Source organism: Carassius gibelio, chromosome A14, assembly GCF_023724105.1.
Source record: "Carassius gibelio isolate Cgi1373 ecotype wild population from Czech Republic chromosome A14, carGib1.2-hapl.c, whole genome shotgun sequence".
NCBI classification, from domain to species: domain Eukaryota; kingdom Metazoa; phylum Chordata; class Actinopteri; order Cypriniformes; family Cyprinidae; genus Carassius; species Carassius gibelio.
Genome location: NC_068384.1, coordinates 24,656,281 through 24,679,393, shown reverse-complemented (window position 1 = coordinate 24,679,393; position 23,113 = coordinate 24,656,281). Strand labels below are relative to the sequence as shown.

The 23,113-nt window shown below is 39.2% G+C and overlaps 3 protein-coding genes across 3 annotated transcripts; 2 read left to right on the top strand and 1 right to left on the bottom strand.

The window, feature by feature from the left end:
• Positions 1–4,277: 4,277 nt before the first annotated feature.
• On the bottom strand, positions 4,278–6,877 carry LOC128027002 (regulator of cell cycle RGCC). The gene is made up of 5 exons (XM_052614325.1): positions 6,720–6,877; positions 6,343–6,483; positions 5,772–5,852; positions 5,445–5,507; positions 4,278–4,677 (listed from the first exon to the last, which is right to left on the bottom strand). The coding sequence occupies exons 1-5, from the start codon at positions 6,739–6,741 to the stop codon at positions 4,670–4,672; spliced, it is 315 nt and encodes a 104-aa protein (XP_052470285.1). The 5' UTR covers positions 6,742–6,877; the 3' UTR covers positions 4,278–4,669.
• Positions 6,878–7,788: 911 nt separating this feature from the next.
• On the top strand, positions 7,789–11,809 carry LOC128026942 (protocadherin-20-like). The gene is made up of 2 exons (XM_052614232.1): positions 7,789–7,982; positions 8,975–11,809. The coding sequence occupies exons 1-2, from the start codon at positions 7,962–7,964 to the stop codon at positions 11,444–11,446; spliced, it is 2,493 nt and encodes an 830-aa protein (XP_052470192.1). The 5' UTR covers positions 7,789–7,961; the 3' UTR covers positions 11,447–11,809.
• A 1,769-nt stretch (positions 11,810–13,578) lies between these two features.
• Positions 13,579–22,890, top strand: LOC128026943 (myelin proteolipid protein-like). The gene is made up of 7 exons (XM_052614233.1): positions 13,579–14,087; positions 15,712–15,898; positions 16,096–16,252; positions 16,653–16,821; positions 19,382–19,455; positions 19,604–19,669; positions 21,282–22,890. Exons 1-7 carry the CDS (start codon positions 14,084–14,086, stop codon positions 21,360–21,362), a joined length of 738 nt encoding a protein of 245 aa, XP_052470193.1. The 5' UTR covers positions 13,579–14,083; the 3' UTR covers positions 21,363–22,890.
• Positions 22,891–23,113: the final 223 nt, after the last annotated feature.

The following is a 23,113-nucleotide window of genomic DNA, read 5'->3' as shown; positions in this document are numbered from 1 at the left end:
CAATGAAAGGTACCCCTGACCCTTCAAACCAGTGACGCCACAGCTAATTTGACAGCCAACAATTCTCTGTTACCAATGTTATAATTGCATTCAGCAGGAGATAAATGATGGGAGAAAAATGCGCAGGGATGCATCTTATCGTCCGAGGCAGCTCATTGGGAAAGAACTGCACCTACTCCCACCTCTGATGCGTCGACCTCCACCATGAACTGCCGTGTGGGATCAGGGGCTACTAAGATGGGAGCAGAAACTAAACAGATCTTGAGGTTGGTAAATGCAGTTTCGGCTGCATTAGACCCCCTGAATGGAGTACTGGGGGAGATCAAGGCAGTCATAGGTGAGACTAGTTGGCTGAAATTACGAATAAAACGCCAGTAAAAATTGGCGATCCCCAGAAACCACTGTAGGGCCTTACAGGAATCTGGAGTTGGCCAATCTATCACAGCCTTAACCTTGTCAGGATCCATACGTATTCCCTCGGACGAGATGATATACCCTAGGAAGGGAACAGACTGTGCATGGAATACGCATTTCTCCGCCTTGACAAAAAGACCATTATCAAGTAATCTCTGGAGCACTCATCTGACGTGCTGCACATGTTCCTGGAGAGATGAAGAAAAAATCTGTATGTCATCCAGGTAAACATATATAAACTGATCTACCATGTCTCTCAATACGTCATTAACGAGCAATTTGCTTGGCATCACCAAATATTCAAAGTGCCCTCTAGGGGTGTTAAAGGTGGTTTTCCACTCATGCCCCTTCCTATTGCGAACCAAATGATAAGCATTACATAAATCCAGTTTTGTGAATATAGTTGCTCCCTGTAACCTCTCAAAAGCTGAAGACATCAACGGCAAAGGATAGGTATTCTTTATCATGATGTTGTTCAGCTCTCGGTAGTCAATACAAGGTCACAGAGAACCATCCTTCTTACCCACAAAAAAGAATCCCACTGGAGAAGTGGAAGGGCAGATGAACCTCGATGCCAAGGAATCAGAAATGTATTTCTCCATGGCCTCCCTCTCCAGAATAGTAATAGAGTAAAGCTTGCCCTTAAGCCGAGACTTACCTGGAACTAAGTCTATAGCACAGTCATAGGGATGATGCAGAGGAAGAGAAGCAGCGCGGGACTTACTGAACACTCCTTTCAGGTCCAAGTACTCTGCGGGCACGTTTGATAACACCATGGTCTCTTCCTGAAAGACAGAAACAGGCACAACAGGACACACAGAAACCAGACAAGACTCATGACAACTTTCACTCCACAAAGTGACTGTGTTGGAACCCCAATCCACTCGTGGATTGTGTTTGACCAACCAGGGGTGACCTAAAGCAATGGGAGCGACAGGGGAGTCCATGAGGTAAAAGGATATGGTTTCGGTGTGGTTTCCTGAGGTGAGCAGAGTTATGGGTTCAGTGATGTGAGTGACGTGTAGCAGTTCCTGGCCATTGAGTGCGGTGACATAGATAGGATGAGACACGGGAAGGACAGGAAGGTTCAGGTGACTTGCAAGGACAGCGTCAATGAAATTACCTTCGGCTCCAGAGTCCAGAAGGGCGTGACAGTTGTGAGTATGGTTCTCCCACCGCAGTTTCACCAGAAGGAGAGTGGAAGATGTAGTTGAGGACTTCCCGGCGGAGATCCCACCCGATAGTAGCCTAAAAACTTACTACCGGGCTGGCTCTTTTACCGGGGATGAATGAAGGGGATGACCCGAGCCACCATAATATAGACACAGTCCCTGGGACCTCCGCCTCTCTCTCTCCTTCCAGGATAGTCGAGCTCTACCATTCTGCATGGGTTCGTGATCGTAGACAGGACAGACCGTGTTCTCTCGACTCAAGTGACCCCATTCCGGAGAGATGTGAAGGCGTGATGGACTGGTTTGTTTACTACGGCGATTAATCTGGGCATCCAGCCCATGAACACGGTCAGCCAGCCCATGGAGGAATCGATCCCACTGCACCTCCTCGTTCCACTGGCACGCGACCGCCAAGGTACGGAACTAGATGAAGTAATCCGCCACCGACAATTTCCCTTGTCGGAGGTCTGATAGCTGGTGAGCGGCCTCCCTGCCGGCCGCGGCCCGATCGAATACCCTCTTCATCTCCTCGGAGAGGGCGTGGAATGAGGTGCAACACGGATGATGGTTCTCCCACATCGCCGTCCCCCATAAGGCAGCCCTGCCAGAAAGTAAAGTGAGAGCAAACGCAACCTTGGACTCTTCCATCGCAAAGGTGCGGGTTGTAATGCAAAGTGCATGGAACAATTGTTAAGGTAAGTTCTGCAAAATTCAGGCTCACCGGAGTAACTCTCTGGCGCCAGAAGTTGCGGCTCTGGCCGGAAGTGGTCATGGGAGACCTCCCGGGGGGCGGACAGCACAGGCAGTGCGGGCTGCACAGCGGGAGAGGTGAGCTGATGGATCTGCTGGGTGAGCACTAGCCTTCTGTGCCTGTTTCTGATCCTCAGATTGAGACGGGCCAGGACCGCTGGGTTGTATGGGCTCAGACCTGGACCTTCATGTAACAAAAGATCCAAAGGAACAATGGAACTTCTCTCGACAGAGGTATCAAAAAATTTGAAAGGCGAGATATATCCTAAAAGGCTTAAAGCTCAGGAGAAGATGCCTCCTCTTCAACAGGTAGCATATTCTCATAACCATTCTCAAGCATCCCCTCGATGTTGGCATAACTAGTATTCTTGAATCGGTGGATCCAGGATGAGAATGGATTTTATGTTTTATTTAAAAAAAACATTTAATACTCACATTCATCTCAGTAGTCCTATGAATGCACCATAATGAGTGCAACAGAGCACATCCAACTCCCTCAAGAGCTGAAAACACTTGCTCTTCACTACACTCACACCCACAGCACACGAGCTGTGTGAACTGCAGGTGTCAGAGCAAAGCCTCGAGAATGACGTGTTTCTCCCTATTTATACTAAGTCGCAACAGTAGTGATGTCAAGGACCATCGCTGGCCAAACATGTTTTTTGTGTTTTTTCAATGTATGCTTCAGACATGGGTCACAACGAGGCGTTCCCCCATAGGACCCTTGAGGATGCAGTTCGAAGTTCGTTTGAAAGAGAACAGGAATTACATTTTAGAATGATGTATTGTAGCTACAACAATATAATTTCCAAAATGCTGCTTCTACATGAATCCCAATTCTTTAAATACATTCACTGGTGACTTCATAATCACATGCTTGGAATATTTATTGTAATACTAAGAGTATGGAGCAGTGATAATGTCAAACCACAAGACTTTGTGTGCCAGAGACTCCAAACTTCCTTTTTCCATTAACAGCGCTGCCGAGAAGAAGTTCTACTTTCGCTCATGATGTTGCATAATGTCTAACATCTGTTCCATTATATAAGATATGGGAGTACAATCTGATAAAAATAAAGTGCCAAAAATGTACTCTGTGTAAAAGTGGAAGGGGCAAATTTTAGATTATTTGGACACTCAAAGTTATAGTTCATCCTAAAAATTCAATCCTAAAAATTCAAATAATTTATTCACATTCATGTCAAAATTGTATGGCTTTTTTTCTTCTGTATATTGTTTAATGGTTGACAGTGGTAAAAGTCTTATAAATATCTTATTCATTTTTCAATAATACAGGTTTGGAACAGCATAAGAGTGAGAAAATTTAAACTTTTGTGTGAAGTAACCCTTTAAATCACACTTTAAAAAGCATACAGTAGATAAAAAATAAAAATAAAAACAATATGCAGCTGGTTTAATATTTTGCCCAATATAATGAAGTGCATATTTAAGTGAGACTTTAACTTTCAAATATTTTTTAGGAACCATGTATTACATACGCAGAAAAACAACAAACTTGAGAAGATGTGGTTTGTGACAATACCACAAACTGTGCTGTTTTTGATCACAGTGCAACTGACAACTTCCTTTTCCATCAGCTGCAGAATGTCTAGGTGCATTTCCTTTTTCTCTACACACCAGGCCCATAAACTTAATCTAGTGAACTGCTGCTCCTGCAAGGAATTTGATATCTGCGTTTATGATTAATTAGGTTAATCTCATAAAACCTGTCCAGGTCATATTTCACTGTGTATAAATAAGTTCATTTACCATTAAGATTTCCCAGGACAATTTTCATGACAATTAAGCACTTTTGGTGAGATTTAGCCAATTACCTATTTGATTATGTAGGTATTCCCAACATAACATATTATTAACAAGAAAAAAAAAACTTTCCTTCCTAATATAAGAAAAAATGTAAACAATTAAAAACGAGTAATACATGTTTAATGCAAAAATCTTTATTATTAAAAAAATCTTTACAAGGTTAAAGTAATATTACACATTATGTTGAACCTGGTAGCATTGATATTTATACATTCTTAATATAAAAGTGAAAAATAGCCATTAACAATAAATCTTCACAACTTACAAGGAATTGTGCTTTTCATATAAATGTAATCTTTTAAATAAAACTTCTGAGAAACTTGGTAGTTCTTCCAAACGGTTTTGACAAATTTGTGAGCTCTTTTCCCTTAGTGAAGGGGGCAAAAATGAAACCTTCCAGCTGTGTTTTTCTTCAGCATAATAATGTGTGGAAGCAGAGATTACAGTTTGCTAAATGCCAGCTCTTCAGGTGCTCAGTCCTCTGTGATCACGTGCATCCCGTCATCTCACATCTCTGTAAGACAGATAAGATTGTGACAGCTCAGGTCAGGGGAGTGAGGCATTATGGTTTTGTAGTTATGATTCATGACTGTCACTCCACTGATAATGGAGCATGCTGGGAATGAGCTGTGATAAACCACCGGCCTTTTATTAGGAATTTAGCGATAGGCGTGTTAACATTATCGCTCTAATAAACATTTACTTGTGTTTGTTAAGAATAATGTCATAAAATAATTCAGGTTTTGTTTGACTATCATTGAGCACCAGTGTTGAGTGTAATGCATTAATCAGATTACTTTTTTTAAGTAACTAGTAAAGTAATGCATTACTTTTTAAGTTACAAGAAAAAATCTGAGTTACTTTTTTTTTACATATTAAATAACGCAAATATCCTCTATGTATTTAATCCCATTTTATTAACCAATGTCTTTGCTGCTGACCTTCGATGATCCAATTCAACTATACAAATAAGCAAAAATTTCCTTAGATATAACTTTCATGTATTAATTACCATTGTAACATTTGCTTCTGTACAGAGACGTGAACGTCCATTGCTTTCCATAAAAATAAACAACCGATTATAAGTCTGTAGCTCCCACAGGAATGCACACTTGTGGATGGCTGAATATTCTGCATTTGTATCCTTGCATAGGGCTTGCTTTTGGCCTTACTGTATTTTTTATGTAGATTAATAAAATATTCTCTATGCAATTACACCATGCTTTCAAAAGATAAAGCTGCAACATATGCTTTAAATGTGACCAACCACCTGTTTTATACCTGCAAGCTCTTTATCCAGGTTATCAATGAAGCTCTGTAGGTCACTGGTGTCCCCGAGCCGGGCTGTAAAGAGCAGAGAGAGAGAGAAGACGTTAGTGCTTCAGACGCTGTGGAAACGCAGATAAGTGCGGTGACATTTCCTGTGGAACATTTCACTCTGAAAGAAATGTGACCCTCTGAATTCCCTGTGCACAATAAAATAGTTTTAGCCTTTTAGATTGACATTAAGTTAGAAAAGGTAAACATAGAGCCATGCATGAAGCAGGGAGGAAAAGCCATCTGCTTGTTTAGTTAATGTGATCACTATCTGTTATGTTCTCTTAATACCTTTTGGGGCTGTGGTTAAGCTTGGGATGTTGAGCTCCTCTTGACTGACATTCAAGCTGTTTACCAGCGAAGCCTCGCTACCTGAAAAAAAAAAAAACAATAGGGTTAATTTGCATGTAAACGCGAAAGAACAAGGTGGCTGAGGTGCACAAGGTACTGTATATATCACAAGAATATATTTCTTATGATCAAAGGCTAATTAATACATTCATTGTTTCTCACAATCTATTCAAGAAACAAAACAGACAGAAATCACATAAGTGAAGCATTTGATAGCTTATTGAAAAGCAACACTATATTAATTATAGTTAGCTATTAAGGCTATTGAAGTCTATGGTTTGTTCTCATTCAGATACACAAACATGGGTTTCTTCAGATAAAGAAACAAATTGCATAGCAGTGATTTATAATTGGGAAATATGAGGAAATTATCTATTAAAGAACTCTCTTTTTATACATTTGTGTATACACATTATGCATTAAAGTGATTAAAGCGATTGAATGTAGAGTATTCCTAAATGTTTGGCGTTCAGTGACTGTACGAGTGCACTGTGTGTGGCAGTGTACTCACAGTAGTCTGAGTCGTCTCCTTCAGTCAGTGCTGTGTGTCTCTTCACATCTCTCAGCACATGTTCAGATGCCTGCGGTGTGCTCAGCTCCGAAACAACATCATCAAACTCCTGCAGTAAGTCTCCCAGCTCCAGATCCAGCTCTAACACAAGCCACATCCTCTATTAGCATTGCAAGCCAAATACTGAAACGCTTTTTGAACTAATATTTATAAACTTAAAATTTATAAAATGTTTAAACGCATTAAATAATAATTAATAATGACTGATGTCAACATGATAAATACAATTTGTAAACTTAACCTGCTCACTTTCTACAAAGAAAAAAAAAACATCTGAAATAATTTGTCTTGTGAAATTTGTATGAAAGGAAGTTTACCTGAACAGTTTGTTGCAGACATCCTGTGGTTCTCTTGTGGATAGAGCTGTGAACTTGTTCTCAAATTAGTACAACGCGCTACATTGACTCCACCCCGCGCATAATGCGCCGACCAATCAGAACACGGCTTTTTGCCTCAGTGGCTACAGTAAAGCCTGAAAGTTTTCCTACACATGACGTCACATGCGGAACTAGAGAAAGAAAATTTCCGACCACTTCGGACTAAACCGAAGGCGCAGTAATGACATTCAGTGATTTCCCCTATGTAACGTCCCTTTAAGTGCCAGTTTACATGGTTCTCCTTTCCACGAATTATTTTTTCGATTATAATAATCAGGTAGAATATTTCTGGCATCTTTATAAACAACATGCATAATAAAATGTCCACACATGGTAATAACACCTGTGGTGTTTGGGTGGAGATGTTGGTGAATGTGGTTACTATGGTCTTTTTTTGTAAGGGATGTTGTCATTCTTGTTCTATTCACTGACCATTTGTAAACTTGTAAATTGGACACAAATGGCATAATTATTTTTGTATTTATTTGTTTGTTTGCTTATTAATTCATGAATTCATTACAACACCATGTAATTACAATAACCCATTAGAAGCTAGGGTATAGTTTTCTTAATTGCAGAAACATAATTCAACACAAATTAAACAAGTGATACGGATCAAAGAACACAGGACAGTACAGAAGAGAGGGGAAATGATAATAGAGTAGCCTACTAAACTGTATTTTGATAAATGTGATGTAATATCACTGACGCCCTCGTGATGGCGACAATGAGACATGAATCAAATGACAAGGTGACCATAATAAATATAACAGTGCTGTTTGGTATATAATCCATAGTTCCAATTCAGTGTGGTTCAGAAAAGCTAAACTGAACCAGAGCAACTCCAAATAAAAGCTATAACTATATGTTATATAATCACTTATTATGATTTAGAGTGTGTATATTATTATAAAGCATTACAGAGTGTTTAGAGTTGAAAGGGAAAAATAGCTCACCGCGACCCATCTATTATTATAATGCAATTAACCGGAAAAACATCCCGTCAGACCTGTATTTTCCCTTTTAGCCAACGGCTGAATATGGTGAGTTAGTCTCGAGCTGTTCACCTGTCACACAGGTAGGTGAGGTTTCCCGCGCGCACGTCTCTCGCGTGCGTTTCTTTATCATGCTCGCAGAGCTCAATATGTTCGTGAAGAATGGACAGCTCAAAACCGCCACATAATGACCTGGACTCTACTACAGGTGAGTGATGCATCCTACATTGTTTAGTGTTGGAATACTTTCAAAAAGAAGGTTCTTCACTTTTCTTGTTTTGACTTTGAACGCCAAAGTCTGTCAGGCGTTACACGGAGCTAAAGTCCACATTAGTCAGTCTGCATTGTTAAATGTGTTTTTGACATGTTTGAAACTTTTTTTTTTCACTTGGTAGTTTCAAGCAGGTAGACAAATAAGACAGGTGTATTCAAATAAACAACAGAAAGTTTAACGTTTTTAAAAGTTAAAATTGTGCAGGCATAAATCCTACATTTTGTTTTAGCTATGCTAGATACAGTATAATGTTTTTATGATGTATATATTTCAAGCATAACTATTCAACCCTGTAGTTAATCATTAAAATTATGTAATAAGTCATGAATTAATATATTTGTCACTAGAATAATAGTTCCTTTAAATCTGTGTAAATCTGCTGCCCTGTTATGCAGGTGCATTTACATTTTGATAGAACCTTTTACCTTGGATTTCATTCATGTTTAACAGTTACATTAAGAAATTGTACAGTTTTACATGAATATATATATATGCAAATAATAATATAAACATGGTTGCAAAATGACAAACCTTATATAAAATGAATGCAAAATAAATGTAATATTTAATTTAATATAATATTTAAACTGTGGCAGAAGATTTTTAGATTTTAAGCACCTAATTTCATTGATGCAGTGTTGGGAAATGCAAAACAAATGCATTTAAAACCAGTTTATTCGTGAAAAGTGCTTTTTCTAGCATAGTTGGGATTCTATATTGTAATGTTAAATATCTGGCTGCTGGAGTATGTAAGTCAATAATACAGCCTGTGCAACAACATATTCAACAGAAGAAAAAAGACTGACTTGGTGGTTAAGGATTACACACTTAACTCCTGAGTCAGTGAGTCAGAGTGGTTAAACTTTGATATGGAAAGAAGGGTGTTGCTTTCTTCCAAGCAGTAAGTGTCTTGTGTTGTTTTGTAGTGGGTGCTTCTCTTGGCATCTGCTGGGCAAATCCATAGCCATGCACTGCGCTTCATCACCGTGGAGGAGCAAGAAGCAGGCGTTAAGATCGGAAGTCTAAGCCCAAGCTACTCACCTCCATACCGGCTCCTCGATGAAAGATACGTCCGGGTGGATGAGAGCACAGGGGATCTGTTCACAACAGAGCGCATAGACAGAGAGACCTTGTGTCCATCACATCAGGATGGGGAGTGTACTTTTTCAAACACTGCAGTCGTGAGTCCTAATTTTGAAGTAGTGCCCATGATCATTGTTGTGGATGATATTAATGACAACGCTCCTATTTTTGAGAGGAATGAGATTCCTCTAGTCATACCTGAAGATGCGTCAATTGGGACTGCTTTCCCACTGGATGACCAAGCCCAGGATAAGGATACGGGCGATAATGGTGCTATACTTTACCATTTAGAAGACTCTGATGGCTTTTTTAGCATCAGACAAGATGGACATGAACTGGAGCTGGTGGTACAAAGGGAACTAGACCGGGAAACTCAAGAAAACCACTTCTTGGTTCTAGTAGCTGTAGACAAAGGTTCAGTACCACTCAGCACTACAGCTAATCTCAGTGTAACGGTAACCGATGTTGATGACAATTGTCCGGAGTTTGATGCTGACAGTCCCATCACAGCCACTGTGCCAGTGTTAGGAGTCAAGGGCACTGCGGTGGCCCAGCTTAAAGCCACAGACAAAGACCTGGGCCAAAATGCCCAGATCACATTCTCCTTCAGCCGTCAGATCTCAGACAGAGCCAAAGCACTCTTTCACTTGGATGGACACACAGGCCTGATCAGCTTAGCTGTTGACGCGCAGGTTGACAGTCCTGAAGAGCATGCATTGAAAGTCTTTGCGAATAGCCCACTTTGCCCCCCTGCGCAAACTCAGGTAACCGTATACATTCAGCCAGCGATGAGCCAAGAGCCGACCGTAAAGATCAAGTTTGTCGCCGAGCATAAAAACCAAGTGATCGTGTTACGAGAAAACGAGCCCCCCACCGTCTTGGCGCTCTTGGAGCTGGAAGACACCTCTACTGCCAAAGGTACTCTGTCCTTAGATAAAAACAGCATGCCGTTTTCTTTGAAGCCGCAAGCAAGCAGCTATTTGCTTTCAACATCAAAACCCCTCGATTTTGAGATGCGCGGCGAGTATGATGTTACACTTATTATTTCTGATCCTCATGGCACACACCTGCACAGAAGGGAAGTGATCAAAGTGCTGGTCGAAGATGTGAATGATAATGCCCCAAAGTTTGAACAAACACGCTATGAAAAGGACATCAAGGAGAACAACGAGCCTGGAGTGTTTCTGCTGAGAGTCCAAGCTAGCGACGCAGACAGCCAGCAGCTCGGCAAAGTAAAGTACAGTCTTACAAATGGAGGACGTTTCAGAATTGACGAAGAGACGGGTGTGATTTCAGCAGCAGAGTCTTTGGACAGAGAACAGCAGGAGACGTACGACCTCACCGTTGTGGCCCGGGACGGAGGCGAGCCGTCTCTGGAGAGCTTTGCTATTGTGTCCATAAACATACTGGATGTGAATGACAATCCACCGGTCTTTCCAACCCCACATTTCTATTTCTTTGTGTCTGAGAGCATTCCACAACTTTCCCAAGTTGGGAAAGTCACAGTAAGTGACGCTGATGAAGGGGACAACGGCAAGATCGTGGATTTGCGTATTTTAAACGACAATGTCCCTTTTGCCATAGACCTGGCGCAGGGCTCGCTCCGCAGTACTGCTGAAGTCGACCGCGAGAAGCAAGACCGCTATGAGCTTCTGGTTGTAGCAGTAGACGGCGGCAGCCCAGTCCTTTCCACTACAGCAAAAATGACTATTTTTATAGAGGATGTCAATGATAATCAACCCCAGGTCCTTCTTCCTAGCAGTAACCTCTCCTGTCTGACCATATCCCCGGCTACTCAAGCAGGAAGCATGATAACAAAGATTTACGCCATCGATGAGGACTCAGGCATGAATTCGGATATCACTTACCAAATCATTGCATCCAAGCCGGCTCTCCACAGTCCCTTCGAGATTGACCAGCACTCAGGAAACATCACTCTGGTCCAGCACCTGCGCGGCGAGGACCACGGCATGCACCACCTCTTCATAGTCGTCCGCGACAGAGGAAAGCCAGACCCGCTGCAGACCACCGTGTGGGTCAACCTGCAGGTCAACGAGACTTTGGAAAAATGTCACGTGAATGCCATTCCGGAGTACACCCCACCACGACTGCTTCCTCCGATGCCTGTTCAAGACAGATGTGAATCAAATGGCTGGCTTATTTTTTACTGTGGCCTGTGTCTGATGGTCATCTCAGGCTGTGTTCTCCTGGCGGCTGTAGTGGTGTTTATGAAGCGCAAAAACACCAAAAGGAAAGCAGAAAAAAACAATGCATGGCAAACTGGAAATCTGTGCGAACTGAAACCTTTAAATTAAAGCCAAGGCTCTGCAGATATACCAGTAAAATGTGAATGTGTAAATATCACTATGTTTTTTGTTAACCTGTATTCTTTGGCCAGTGCTTTGGTTAGTATTATAATAGTAATATAATGTTCTAGTATTAGTTTGGCTTAATGTGCAAGAAACCTTCTTCCTTTTTCTAAGTTGGTGTGTTTTCATCTAAAATTGAATAAACTTTTCAAATCTTTAAAGAATCATATTTAAAAAGATGCATGCACATAATTACAATGTATGATTAATTCTCTCTGTCAGCAGTGGTGAGACATTCATTGAAACGGAAGGAAAATATTTATACAGGTGCAGACTTGCAGAAAGATAAATACACTTGTTTGAGTTGTCCTCATGTTTTCCTCTGTTGCTTTTACAAGATTTCATGGACTAGTCGTGCTGTAGTTCGATGCACGCAACCTACAATCAGTAGCATCATCTAGATCAGGGATAACCAACACTGGTCCTGTACAGCCACAGTTCTGCAGTTTTGCTTTCTAGTAAACCTTGCAAATGTATTAGCTCGAGTGTTTGATTGGGGTTGGAGCTGAAGCCTGCAGGACAGTGGCTCTCCAGGACCCTTAATCTAGATCATGAAACAATGTAACAGTCTTTTTCTTATCAGAACAAGAAAATGCTGGTATATTTTCAAAAAAGAAATGTCTTTTTACAAAGCAGTTGAAACAAGACTGTGTCTCTTTTATATATTGATGCTAATGGAATAAATAAAGTGGGATTATAAAGAAGGATTTCCATTGAGACACATCGAGATGCTCTTGAGGGTTACCCTTACAAAATATACTCTAGTCTCCATAATAGAGTACCCTCGTTAGAAATCGTGGGGTGGGGGGGGGTGATCCGGGGGCAACTAGATCGGACCGAAAAGCCACTTTAACATGAGCGATGGAAGGGACAGGGGCTTAAATAATTTAATATACTGATTGTTGATATATAGGGGACTATATTTTATAGACTTCCAAAGCATAAAACAGCTACATTTTCAATCTGCAACTTTTATAATTCTGTTAATATTATGTTTCACTCAAAAATATGTTGACTTTAAGGTCACATAAACATTGCAAGTAATGTTTAAGCACAGTTTTCCTGGTGACTAACAGTGTACAGAGTTTAAAAACCTTTTGATAGCTGATGCTGTGCGATCCAGAGACCAGAGCTAAAAACCAGACAGTTGGGAGATATCACACATCTCATACCACACAGTTTCTTGTCGTGTCCTTCTCACCACATGCGGGGCGTTCAGAGACTCACTGAAGTTATGCACAAGGAAGGAGGAAACTGTAAATGATTATCTGATGAATTCAGGTGATCTGGATAAGAATGTGGATGAAAGAAAGTCTAAAGAAAACTCCCTTTCAGTGCCTGTGCTGGCCCACCGGACCCATTTCAGCTGAGGAGGACACCTCTGCGCTGTTCGTACGCTCTGGCACTGACACAGCCATCACAAGAAGCTGTTTACTTGTAGCAGACGTGATAGCGCTTTTGTAAATGACACAAAAAGAAAAGCATGTTCAGGCAGGTCTGCTGAGCGCAGGTGGAAAGGGAACGCACTTCCTGAATAGCACAGAAGATATTAATCTTGTAAGAAAACACTTGCATGAAGTTGACTGGCATGTTTCCACATCCAGATAACAAAGATGCTTCACAGATGGTTTGCAAAAGGCATCAATATTTATTCCTGCTCATCTTCCTGAAATACCAGTTTTTTTTTTTTTTTTTTTTTTGATTTTTGTATCCTTTTACAGCCAATGAAAAATAAATACTGAATAGTGTGTTAAATAATTTCTATTGTTTGGATACTTTTGATGTGTCCCAGTAATTAGTAAAAGTTCTAATAAGTCTCAAGGTTTTATTTCCCAAAATCATAAAGAGTTACACATACTTAAAAAACAGAATCCTCACTTATTTTATATATTTAAAAAGTCCAAGTACATCTTGAGGTTTTTCTTGAAAATTAGCATTTCTGTCTTGTAACTATGTATATACAGTATAGGTTTCTATGCAAGCACTAGCACTTCTGAATGGGTTGAGGCTGGGGTGGTGCACATTTGAAGTGAAAGTACTTTCTTAACATGTACTATGTATTGAGAGCATTCACTCAGCCTCATTATCTCAGTTTTGACCAACACGAGTGAACACTGGAGGTCAGCAGTGAGTCTTCTGTGGTATGGAGACACAAAGCAAGATTTTAAGTCATTAGCAGTACCTTTTTTTAACCAGAGTTATATAGTTTTGAGCTCTGCATAACATCTTACATCGAATTACAATTTGAGCACATAAAATTACAAACACATTAGAATTTACTTTAAAATTCAACTTTTAACTTAATCATAGAATGAACAAAATTCTCAGTCATTTATATAACTGAGCTAAAAGCGGCCTGTTATTATTTATTAAACACTTTGCATCTTTAAAGCAAAGCAGTGGCACTTTTTTCAAGTGAACATTTTGGTATGTTTTTGCATCATGACCCTGTCAGTCTGCTCCGTGAAGCGTTCGAGCAGGCCATTGAAAAGACTCATTGTGTCTTGAGTCTGTCTTCAGCTGTGTTCACTGAGAGAGCAGTCTGTGACATTATACACAAGCACAGCACTGCTGCCTACAGTCATGGGTAAGTACAGCATTTTTACTGATTACAAGGAAGTTTCAAGCTATTTTTATATCATTTGAAAAATGTTTTTAATATGACCTGTAGTTTGATAAACAAGTATAAAGAAAGCTGAGCAGTGATATTAAACCTCTATATCCTGTGGCTTCACATATTTTTCTGAATGTCACTGAATGAAATTCAATTTCCCACCAAGTATCGTCTGGACTGAAATGCCGCAGGATCTTTTCTCAGAACTAACTTTACTTGTAGTATTATTTCAGGTCAGTGTCTTATAATCAGCAGGTGTGATTTTTAGAAACTGTCCTAGCAGAGAAACCACAGGTGCAGATCACGATTGACGTTTCACAGTCACAAAGTGTCCCAGTACTTTCTGTGTTATGATAACCTTTTTAAGACTTTTTTTATAATTTGTTTGTGTGTGTGTGTGTGTGTGTGTGTGTGTGTGAAATAATTTGTTGTCTTTCTTGAAAATTGTATATTTTTTTCTTAATTCTTTTGTCTCTTCTGTAATAACTTACTAAGTTTAACCAAGTTTGGGGACTGTAAAATTTTCAAGTATTTTTGAAAGAAGTGTCTTATGTTAATGTAGAAACATTAATATTATAATATAGTATTATAATTTAAAATTGCAGATTTCTATTTACAAATATTATTAATTCAGCAGCTTTTTAGTCAGTGATGCAAAAGTGTTTGTTGTTACATTTTTTTTAATGTCTTGCCAATTAACCTTTTATAACATGCTACTGCTGATTCACAGTCATTTTATTATTGCACACTATGATAAAAAAAAATCTAAAATGATGTCAGCAAAACCCAAAATGAACCAGACATTCCTCTCTTTATATAAATCAAACGGTGTGAGCCCAAGTTGGATTTTAACCATCAGCATCACCCTCTATATTCACTCTAGTTCCTCCCCTCTGCTCATTTCATTCAGTCTGTAGGGGGCTGAGGTGGCACTGGCTCTTTGTTTGCTTGTCTTTGCTGTCCCTTGTGTTGTATTGAGACAAAGGCTATTGTCAGTGCCGCCACAGAAAGACACTCTGGCTCTTGGTTCTCTGTATTTTCTCACACTCTCCATGCCGTGGTACAGACCAGCTCCGTGGCCACCCCCCTCAGCAGCACATGATACGGATGGAGGAAGAATGCCCGCTCACACCGATCCACCCAGACTCACACACTTCACTGCAGCTGCTGCTGTATAAAAAGGAAACGAGTGTCAATGGTTGATATGTGTGGCAACACTGCTCTTGCTGTTTGTTTGTTTTTTCAGTTCAGCACTTCTCACAAAATATATTTCTTAAATTTCATTGAGCCCCAGTGAACAGCCACAAGTCCGTTGTGAGGTGTTGGAGGAAAACCTTGTGTATTACCATGATGGTGTTTGGTGTTTTCTTGTGTGTGTGTTATTTATTTATTCTTTTTCCGGCAAATAATGGTTGCCATTTTTTAACTTGGATCATTTAGAATTGTCATCTTGTCTAGAAGTGGCCACGTGTATAAGGAAAACTGCAGAGGGCCTAATACAGATCCTTGTGGCAATGTGCAATTTCTAAACGTCAGATATGATAAGTCATCAGAAATGACAAACTGATCCTTCATATGCTTTTGTTGTGGATCTCAGGTTGTTATGAATGCTGTATGCGCTGTCTGGGAGGAGTGCCGTACGTCTCTCTGGTGGCCACTCTGCTGTGTTTCTCTGGCATTGCTCTGTTCTGCTGCTGTGGAAATCAGGCCCTTACAGAGAGCGAAAGACTTATCGAGACATACTTCACCCGTGAGCATCAGGACTACATCACCCTAGCGTACCTGTGCGTGCCAGTAGCATCTCTCTCATCATCTATGTTCAGTCCAGATGAATCTATTTCAATTTTCACTTTATTTACCCATAATATCAAGCTTCACAATAAAAAATGCTTTTTTGTGTAGAATGATCAGTCATTTTAACCTCTTTTTCTTGCAAACACGTCTCTCTCTCTCTGTCTCTGTCTCTTTCTGTCTCCTGTAGTATTGAGTATTTTCAGTACATCATTTATGGCCTGGCCTCCTTCTTCTTCCTGTACTGTATAGTCCTGCTGGCTGAAGGTTTTTACACCACCAGTGTAGTCCGGCAGTCATTTGGAGAATTTCGTAGTACAGTATGTGGGCGCTGTCTCAGCACAACGGTGAGTGATGTGCAGTGCGAGTTTCACTTTGCATTGGCTAAATGACAAAATGTTGCATCCTCATGTTATTGCAAACACGTATAACTTTCTTCCTTTAAGCAAAAGGGGAAATTTTAAAGAATATGCTCATTGCACATTTCAATACGTATAGTTATCAGAGACTATCAAGTTTCAAATTGTTGATCTTGAGAACACTGAGTATTTCCAGCTTTCATATCTCATTTGCACTTCCGTATATTCAAAATAGGTGCACGGTGTTTAGTTAAGTTTCATCATCTGTGTTAAATCTGGTGAATTGCATTCTTTTGAGTATGAACAAATGATTTGTTTTCCTTTTGAGTGAACTCTTCATTTAAAATAAAATGCAGCAAACTGATATATGTATGCATTCCTTCCACAGTTCATTGTAATCACATATATCCTGGTTGTGATCTGGTTGCTGGTGTTCTCTCTTTCTTCGCTTCCTGTCTACTTTTTTTACAACATGGCAAACACCTGTCGCACTATCAGTGTCCTCTCTGAAACGCCCTCCAGCATCAGCCAGCTGTGCATTGATGCCAGACAATACGGTAATGACCCCACAATACTTTTATCATATCTTTTCTGTCTCTTGACAGCTTAGAGATTTGATTTCACAGCTCTGTATGTCTTCCTGATGTTCCGATATCTTTTGAATTGTCCTGATGCTCAGATATTTTCTCACACTTATAGTTTGGCAAGCTTGATTTCACATATCATTGAATTTCGAAAATGGGTGAGATCACTGCATAATTCAGTCAAGTCAAGTCAAGTCACCTTTATTTCTATAGCGCTTTAAACAAAAAAGATTGTGTCAAAGCAACTGAACAACATTCATTATGAAAACAGTGTGTCAGTAATGCAAAATGACGGTTATATGCAATTCATCAATGAATTCTGTGATGTCATCATCTCAATACAGTTTGAATTTAGTTTAGTGTCTGTGCATTTATTTGCAATCAAGTCAGTGATATCGCTGTAGATGAAGTGATCCCAACTAAGCAAGCCAGAGGCAACAGCGGCAAGGAACCGAAAATCCATCGGTGACAGAATGGAGAAAACAACCTTGGGAGAAACCAGGCTCAGTTGGGGGCCAGTTCTCCTCTGAACAGACGAAACCAGTAGTTCAATTCCAGGCTGCAGCAAAGTCAGATTGTGCAGAAGAATCATCTGTTTCCTGTGGTCTTGTCCTGGTGGTCCTCTGAGACAAGGTCTTTACAGGGGATCTGTATCTGGGCTCTAGTTGTCCTGGTCTCTGCTGTCTTTTTGAGTTTTGAGAACGTAGCAGACATAGAGGATTTTTTAGTGTTAAAGGAGCTCATTCAAATACTGAGGTGCTAAACCATTCAGGGCTTTACAAGTAATAAGCAAGATTTTAAAATCTAAACAATGTTTAACAGGACCGGGCTAATATGGTCATACTTCCTGGTTCTAGTAAGAACTCTTGCTGCTGCATTTTGGACTAGCTGTAGTTTGTTTACTAAGCGTGCAGAACAACCACCCAATAAAGCATTACAATAATCTAACCTTGAGGTCATAAATGCATTGATTAACATTTCTGCATTTTGACATTGAGAGCATAGGCCGTAATTTAGATATATTTTTGAGATGGAAAACTGCAGTTTTACAAATGCTAGAAACATGGCTTTCTAAGAAAAGACTGCGATCAAATAGCACACCTATGTTCCTAACTGATGACGAAGAATGGACAGAGCAACCATCAAGTCTTAGACAGTGTTCTAGGTTATTACATGCAGAGTTTTTAGGTCCTATAATTAACACCTCAGTTTTTTTTTTTCAGAATTTAGCAGTAAGAAATTACTCGTCATCCAGTTTTTTATATTGACTATGCATTCTGCTAGTTTTTCACATTTGTATGTTTCGCCAGGCCGTGAAGAAATATAGAGCTGAGTATCATCAGCATAACAGTAAAAGCTAACACCATGTTTCCTGATGATATCTCCCAAGGGTAACATGTAAAGCTTGAAGAGTAGCGTCCCTAGTACTGAGCCTTGAGGTACTCCATACTGCACTTGTGATCGATATGATACCTCTTCATTCACTGCTATGAACTGATGGCGGTCATATAAGTACGATTAAACCATGCTAATGCACTTCCATTAATGCCAAAAAAGTCTTCTAGTCTATTCAGCACAAGTGCAGGAGGAATTACGGGTGCTTCTCAACGTAGAGAGGCTTCTCAATTAAAGTAAAATCTTTATATTGACTTATTTTCTCATTATTTTTTTCAGATTTTTTTTTCTGAGTGATAATAGTATGACAGCTGCCTTTGGTTCCAGAGGCTCACATCATGGACAGTTTAGTGCTATATCATAAATTCACAAGGAAAACGTGAATTTCCTCTCCTCTCAAAAGTTTTTTTGTCTTGCATATCATAATGAACTCAGTCAAGCTCAATGGCGACCTGTTTTACATCATTTATTTTGGAAATTGGAATATGTGCAAATAATTGTTAGTATTTTTTTTTTTTACCAGTTGTCTGATACCTAAATGCCATGTGACTCTAACCAAACAAAACAACACATTTATTTAATTTACATTTTTATTTATGAAAAAAATACATAAAAATGCCATCAGACTGAATTCAATAACTAATGTAAATGATGAAATTTAATCATACAGACTGTCTCTTAAGTTACAAGTTGAGGTTAATTTCTGTTGAAAAATATCATATCTTGTAAATCCTTGAAAATCTAATTATTAGGTTAATTAATGATAATGATTACAAATATTTCTCACCTTAATTAAGATTAAGATGTGTAAACTTACTTGACTGACATTAACTGCAAAATGTCTTGAAAATGTTTTTCAAAACCATATGAATATAAATTATACAGAGCACATTTTTAAGAACTTAACATATAAGCTAAAATATGTTTCCTATATTACGAACAGCATTATTGTTATTAATCCACATGTGACAGCACTGTTGACTTGGTTAAATGTCTGCATATGTTTCTGACCTTAAAATATCAAAGTCTGTTCTCTTAATGTGATGTTATTTATACTGACACAAATTTCAATACAACATCATTTGGCCTTGATCTTTTTCATGCTCTTACACTGTGTTTTTGTCTCTGTGTCTCTAAGGTTTACTTCCATGGAGTGCAGTACCAGGAAAGGCTTGTGGGATGACCCTGTCTAATGTCTGCAAGACAAGAGAGGTAAGATGTGCCCCCGGGCAATGGAGGATTCAGTGTCTTCCTTCTTCAGAAAGCCTTCCTCAAAGCCTTGTCAAATCCAGAACCAAGATCAAACCTTCTAGCTGCACAGTGAGAGTTTAGGATGTCACTCTTCTAACTTGTTTTTCAGTTTCTCCTGATCTATGATCTCTTCATCGCTGCCTTCGCTGGAGCGGGGATGACAGTCTTGGCTCTGGTGAGTGTCCCGAACAGAACACAATCAAAGTGTGTTCTCAAGACGTCATTCCTGTAGGTGTCGAGGAATCCCATTCCTGCATTTATTAACCTCTTGTTGGGCTTGGCTGTGATTTATTGTTGTTGGTTGTGGTTAGAAATAACTAGGATGATTGTGAGTGTTTTTCAGCTTAACCCTTGTGCGTTTTTTTTTTTTCAAATTCACTACCCTTTTCTTATGTTCGGGATGAAAACATCCACTAAATTAAACTGCTGTAAAAATGTATCAGAACATTTTTTGTATACATCAGTCCTGATCAAAACTACCAAATGTTTTCAAAAAATCCAAGATTTGAACTCTTTAATTGACAAGTTCATAAATGATGTCACTGACTTGGGGGGGAAAAACACACAAAATGCCAGAAAATACTTTTCTTTTTTTTTCTTTTTTTTTTGAACGGGCCTATCTAAAGGGGTTAATGGTCCCACCTGGTAATCAACTGTAAAAATAACAAATTTTACCTCTTCCCAACAGGGAGAACAACCAACAATCAAGAATGCATGATTGATTATATGGTGTCATGGCTTTGCAATCAAAAAATGTCATTATAATGGAAGTCAATGGGGCAAAAACAGCCACGAACAGTAAATGAGGGAGAGAAAAAATAAAATCTAATGCTGCACAAAAACTAACAATGCATCAAAGCCAATGTTGCTACTAATCCTTGACATGCCCAAGACTGTGATAAAAGGTAAAAAAATATCCAGTCCACAATCACTTTTTATATTGAAAATAAGTCATTTTGTGTATTGTTTCCCCCAAATAATTTATGAACTTGGCAATTAAAGAGTTTAAATCTTGGATTTTTTTTTTTTTTAAAAACATTTGGTAGTTTTGATCAGGACTGAGGTTGATTAATAGATTTATTCAAAGAAGTTTGAAAAAAATATGTATCTGATACATTTTTACAGCAGTTTAATTTAGTGGATGTTTTCATCCCGAACATAACGAAAGTGTAGTGCATTTGCCACCAGTGTATTGTTGAGTTTTTGAAAAATATCAAAGCATTTTCCCAAAATACGTGTCAAAATAAGATTTGTCACCAAAAATCATTCCATTTGTTGTAACGCAGAGAAAGTTGTGGCCAAAATAAGACTCAACTTTACCCCCTAGTAGACGAAAAGGTCCCCAACAACGCATAAGGGTTAAACAATTTTCATTCAATTGAGCTAAACTCATAGCAACTCCCTACAACAGCGCAAAAGATCCTAGCAACACAGAACACCCCACATGCAAAGTGATAACACTCAAAATCTCTTAGCAAAAACCTAATAAACACACAGAACACCCTAGAAATTGTAAAAAGCAGTCAGAATATCTTAGTGACTGCACTGCTACACCCTTCCAACCGCTCCGAACACTGCAAAAACTGCACCGCAATGTGTTAAAACCACTCTGAACCTCTGAGCAGCCACTTAACAACACCCCAGTAGCCACAATGTGATATGATTTTTGTTTCAAACATGTAGAACAGCAGTAAAAGCTCAGTAACACCTTGGCAAACACCTAGCATCGTGGGTTGGGTTTTCTCCATGGTTTTCATATTCAAGTTTATTCTGTTTTCTCTCTTCAGCTCACATTCACTGTGTCCACCACCTATAACACTGCAGTCCTGCGGTACCTGGGGAGGAAAGGCATCGGTCCACGCTGTTAACGTCTGTTCTGTTCTACGCTCAATAACAGCACACTATTGGAGCATCTTCATCAACACAACACAATTTCCTGACTCTCTTTTACTTTTTCTGGATATAAAGATTTACAAGCTTGGAATCTGCCTTTTAAAAAATGCAAATAAAAATTATAATCGGGTAGAAATAAAAAAAAAATGATGCTTTAATTTCAATCTCATGGTGGCGGGAGCTGGTTTCCATGGTGACCATCCCTCACATCTGGTTGTCATGGAGAGAGACAGCGATGCTTGCTGTTTTCTTGTGACCCCAGTGCTGTTTTTCTCACAGCCTCTTTAAAGGACTGAGAAAAGGACTGAAACAAAGGATCAGCCCTCTTGGTGAGAAGAAAGCCCCGGCACAATCCCATGCTCGGGGTCAGTGTAGGCATCAGAAGATATCGCCCACAGACAAAGAGGCTTCTGGGACTTTTCAGCTGCTTGAATAAAAGCCTTTCTGTCACCGGTGCACAGATGTTTGAGCAGGTATTTTACTGCAGAGCATGCCGTTACTAATAGTGTTTCGTGGCTGGGATATCTCACTGAAAACTGAGAGTGAAAGACACACAAAAATGGAAAAAAGCAGCCTTATCAGCCGTAGATTATTTAGTTTGTTTTCTGTTGATATATTTTTTTTTTTCTTAACTAAAGGTAACTAATTCAGGAAGTTATAATGTATTCCATCCTGATCATTTTTATTTTAATTATTATTATTTTTTTATGTTGGATGATCACCCCATATCGTTTGGTGAAAGCAAGATTTCCGTCTAGATTTAAAGCAGTAGTTCACCTAAATAGTTCACAAATGAAAACCGTCATGGTTTCCTCGTCCTTGTGTCGTTCCAAACCCGTATCTCCTCACAAAATCCAATATGTGTGACTAGTGCACTACATCACAAGGCAACTCCAATTGTTGTTGTCCTTTAAAAAACATGCTTTTCAACAAAGTGGTAAAATGTCATTTGTGCTTCCTCGTAAACAAATTTGGCATCATTGATATTAAACCTGTTGTACTGACTCATCGATGGCTCTAAATGTGGTGCACAAGTCATACAGACTACACTTTTTCATGGTGCTTTTTTGTTCTTAGAGCATATTTTTATTGCTGTAAAAAAAAATGGGCACCATTAACATTCTTCAAAATATCTCCTCATTTGTTACAGGGATGAATAAAAGTCATACAGATTTGGAACAACGTGACTGCGACAAATAACTGTTTTTCCATTAACGTGTGAACTGTTGATGTTGTTTTGTAACTCTAATTATCAGGAGATTATTGTAGTTATTGTATAACATGTTCTTTTGCTAAACTTCTAATTAATAAGTAAGTTCTTGTCATTTATTAAAGGGATTATTTCATTACCAATAACAGTATTTTTTTAGATTTTTTTTTTTGTACAGACTACGTTTATTTTCTTCTTTTAACCTGCTGCTTGGCTGCAGTTTGTTGGTCTCTTGGTTCTGTAAAATCTGATGTCTGGGAGGTTTAGCAGACAATAAAGCTCAGTGCCTTTCACCAGTGATTCGTGTGTTTTGTTATTCATAGATTCACTGTCTGCTTGTTTTTAAAGAGCGTGTTCAATGCACACAGAGGAAGTCTCTGTTCTCCTTACGTGCTTCACACAGCTGATGTGTGACGTGTGCACGCTTTCTGCTGACTACAAGAGGTCTGCTTATTGTTTGATTCCTGGGAATACCACAAGCATTGATTTGATGTTGTAAAATAAACACTATATTTC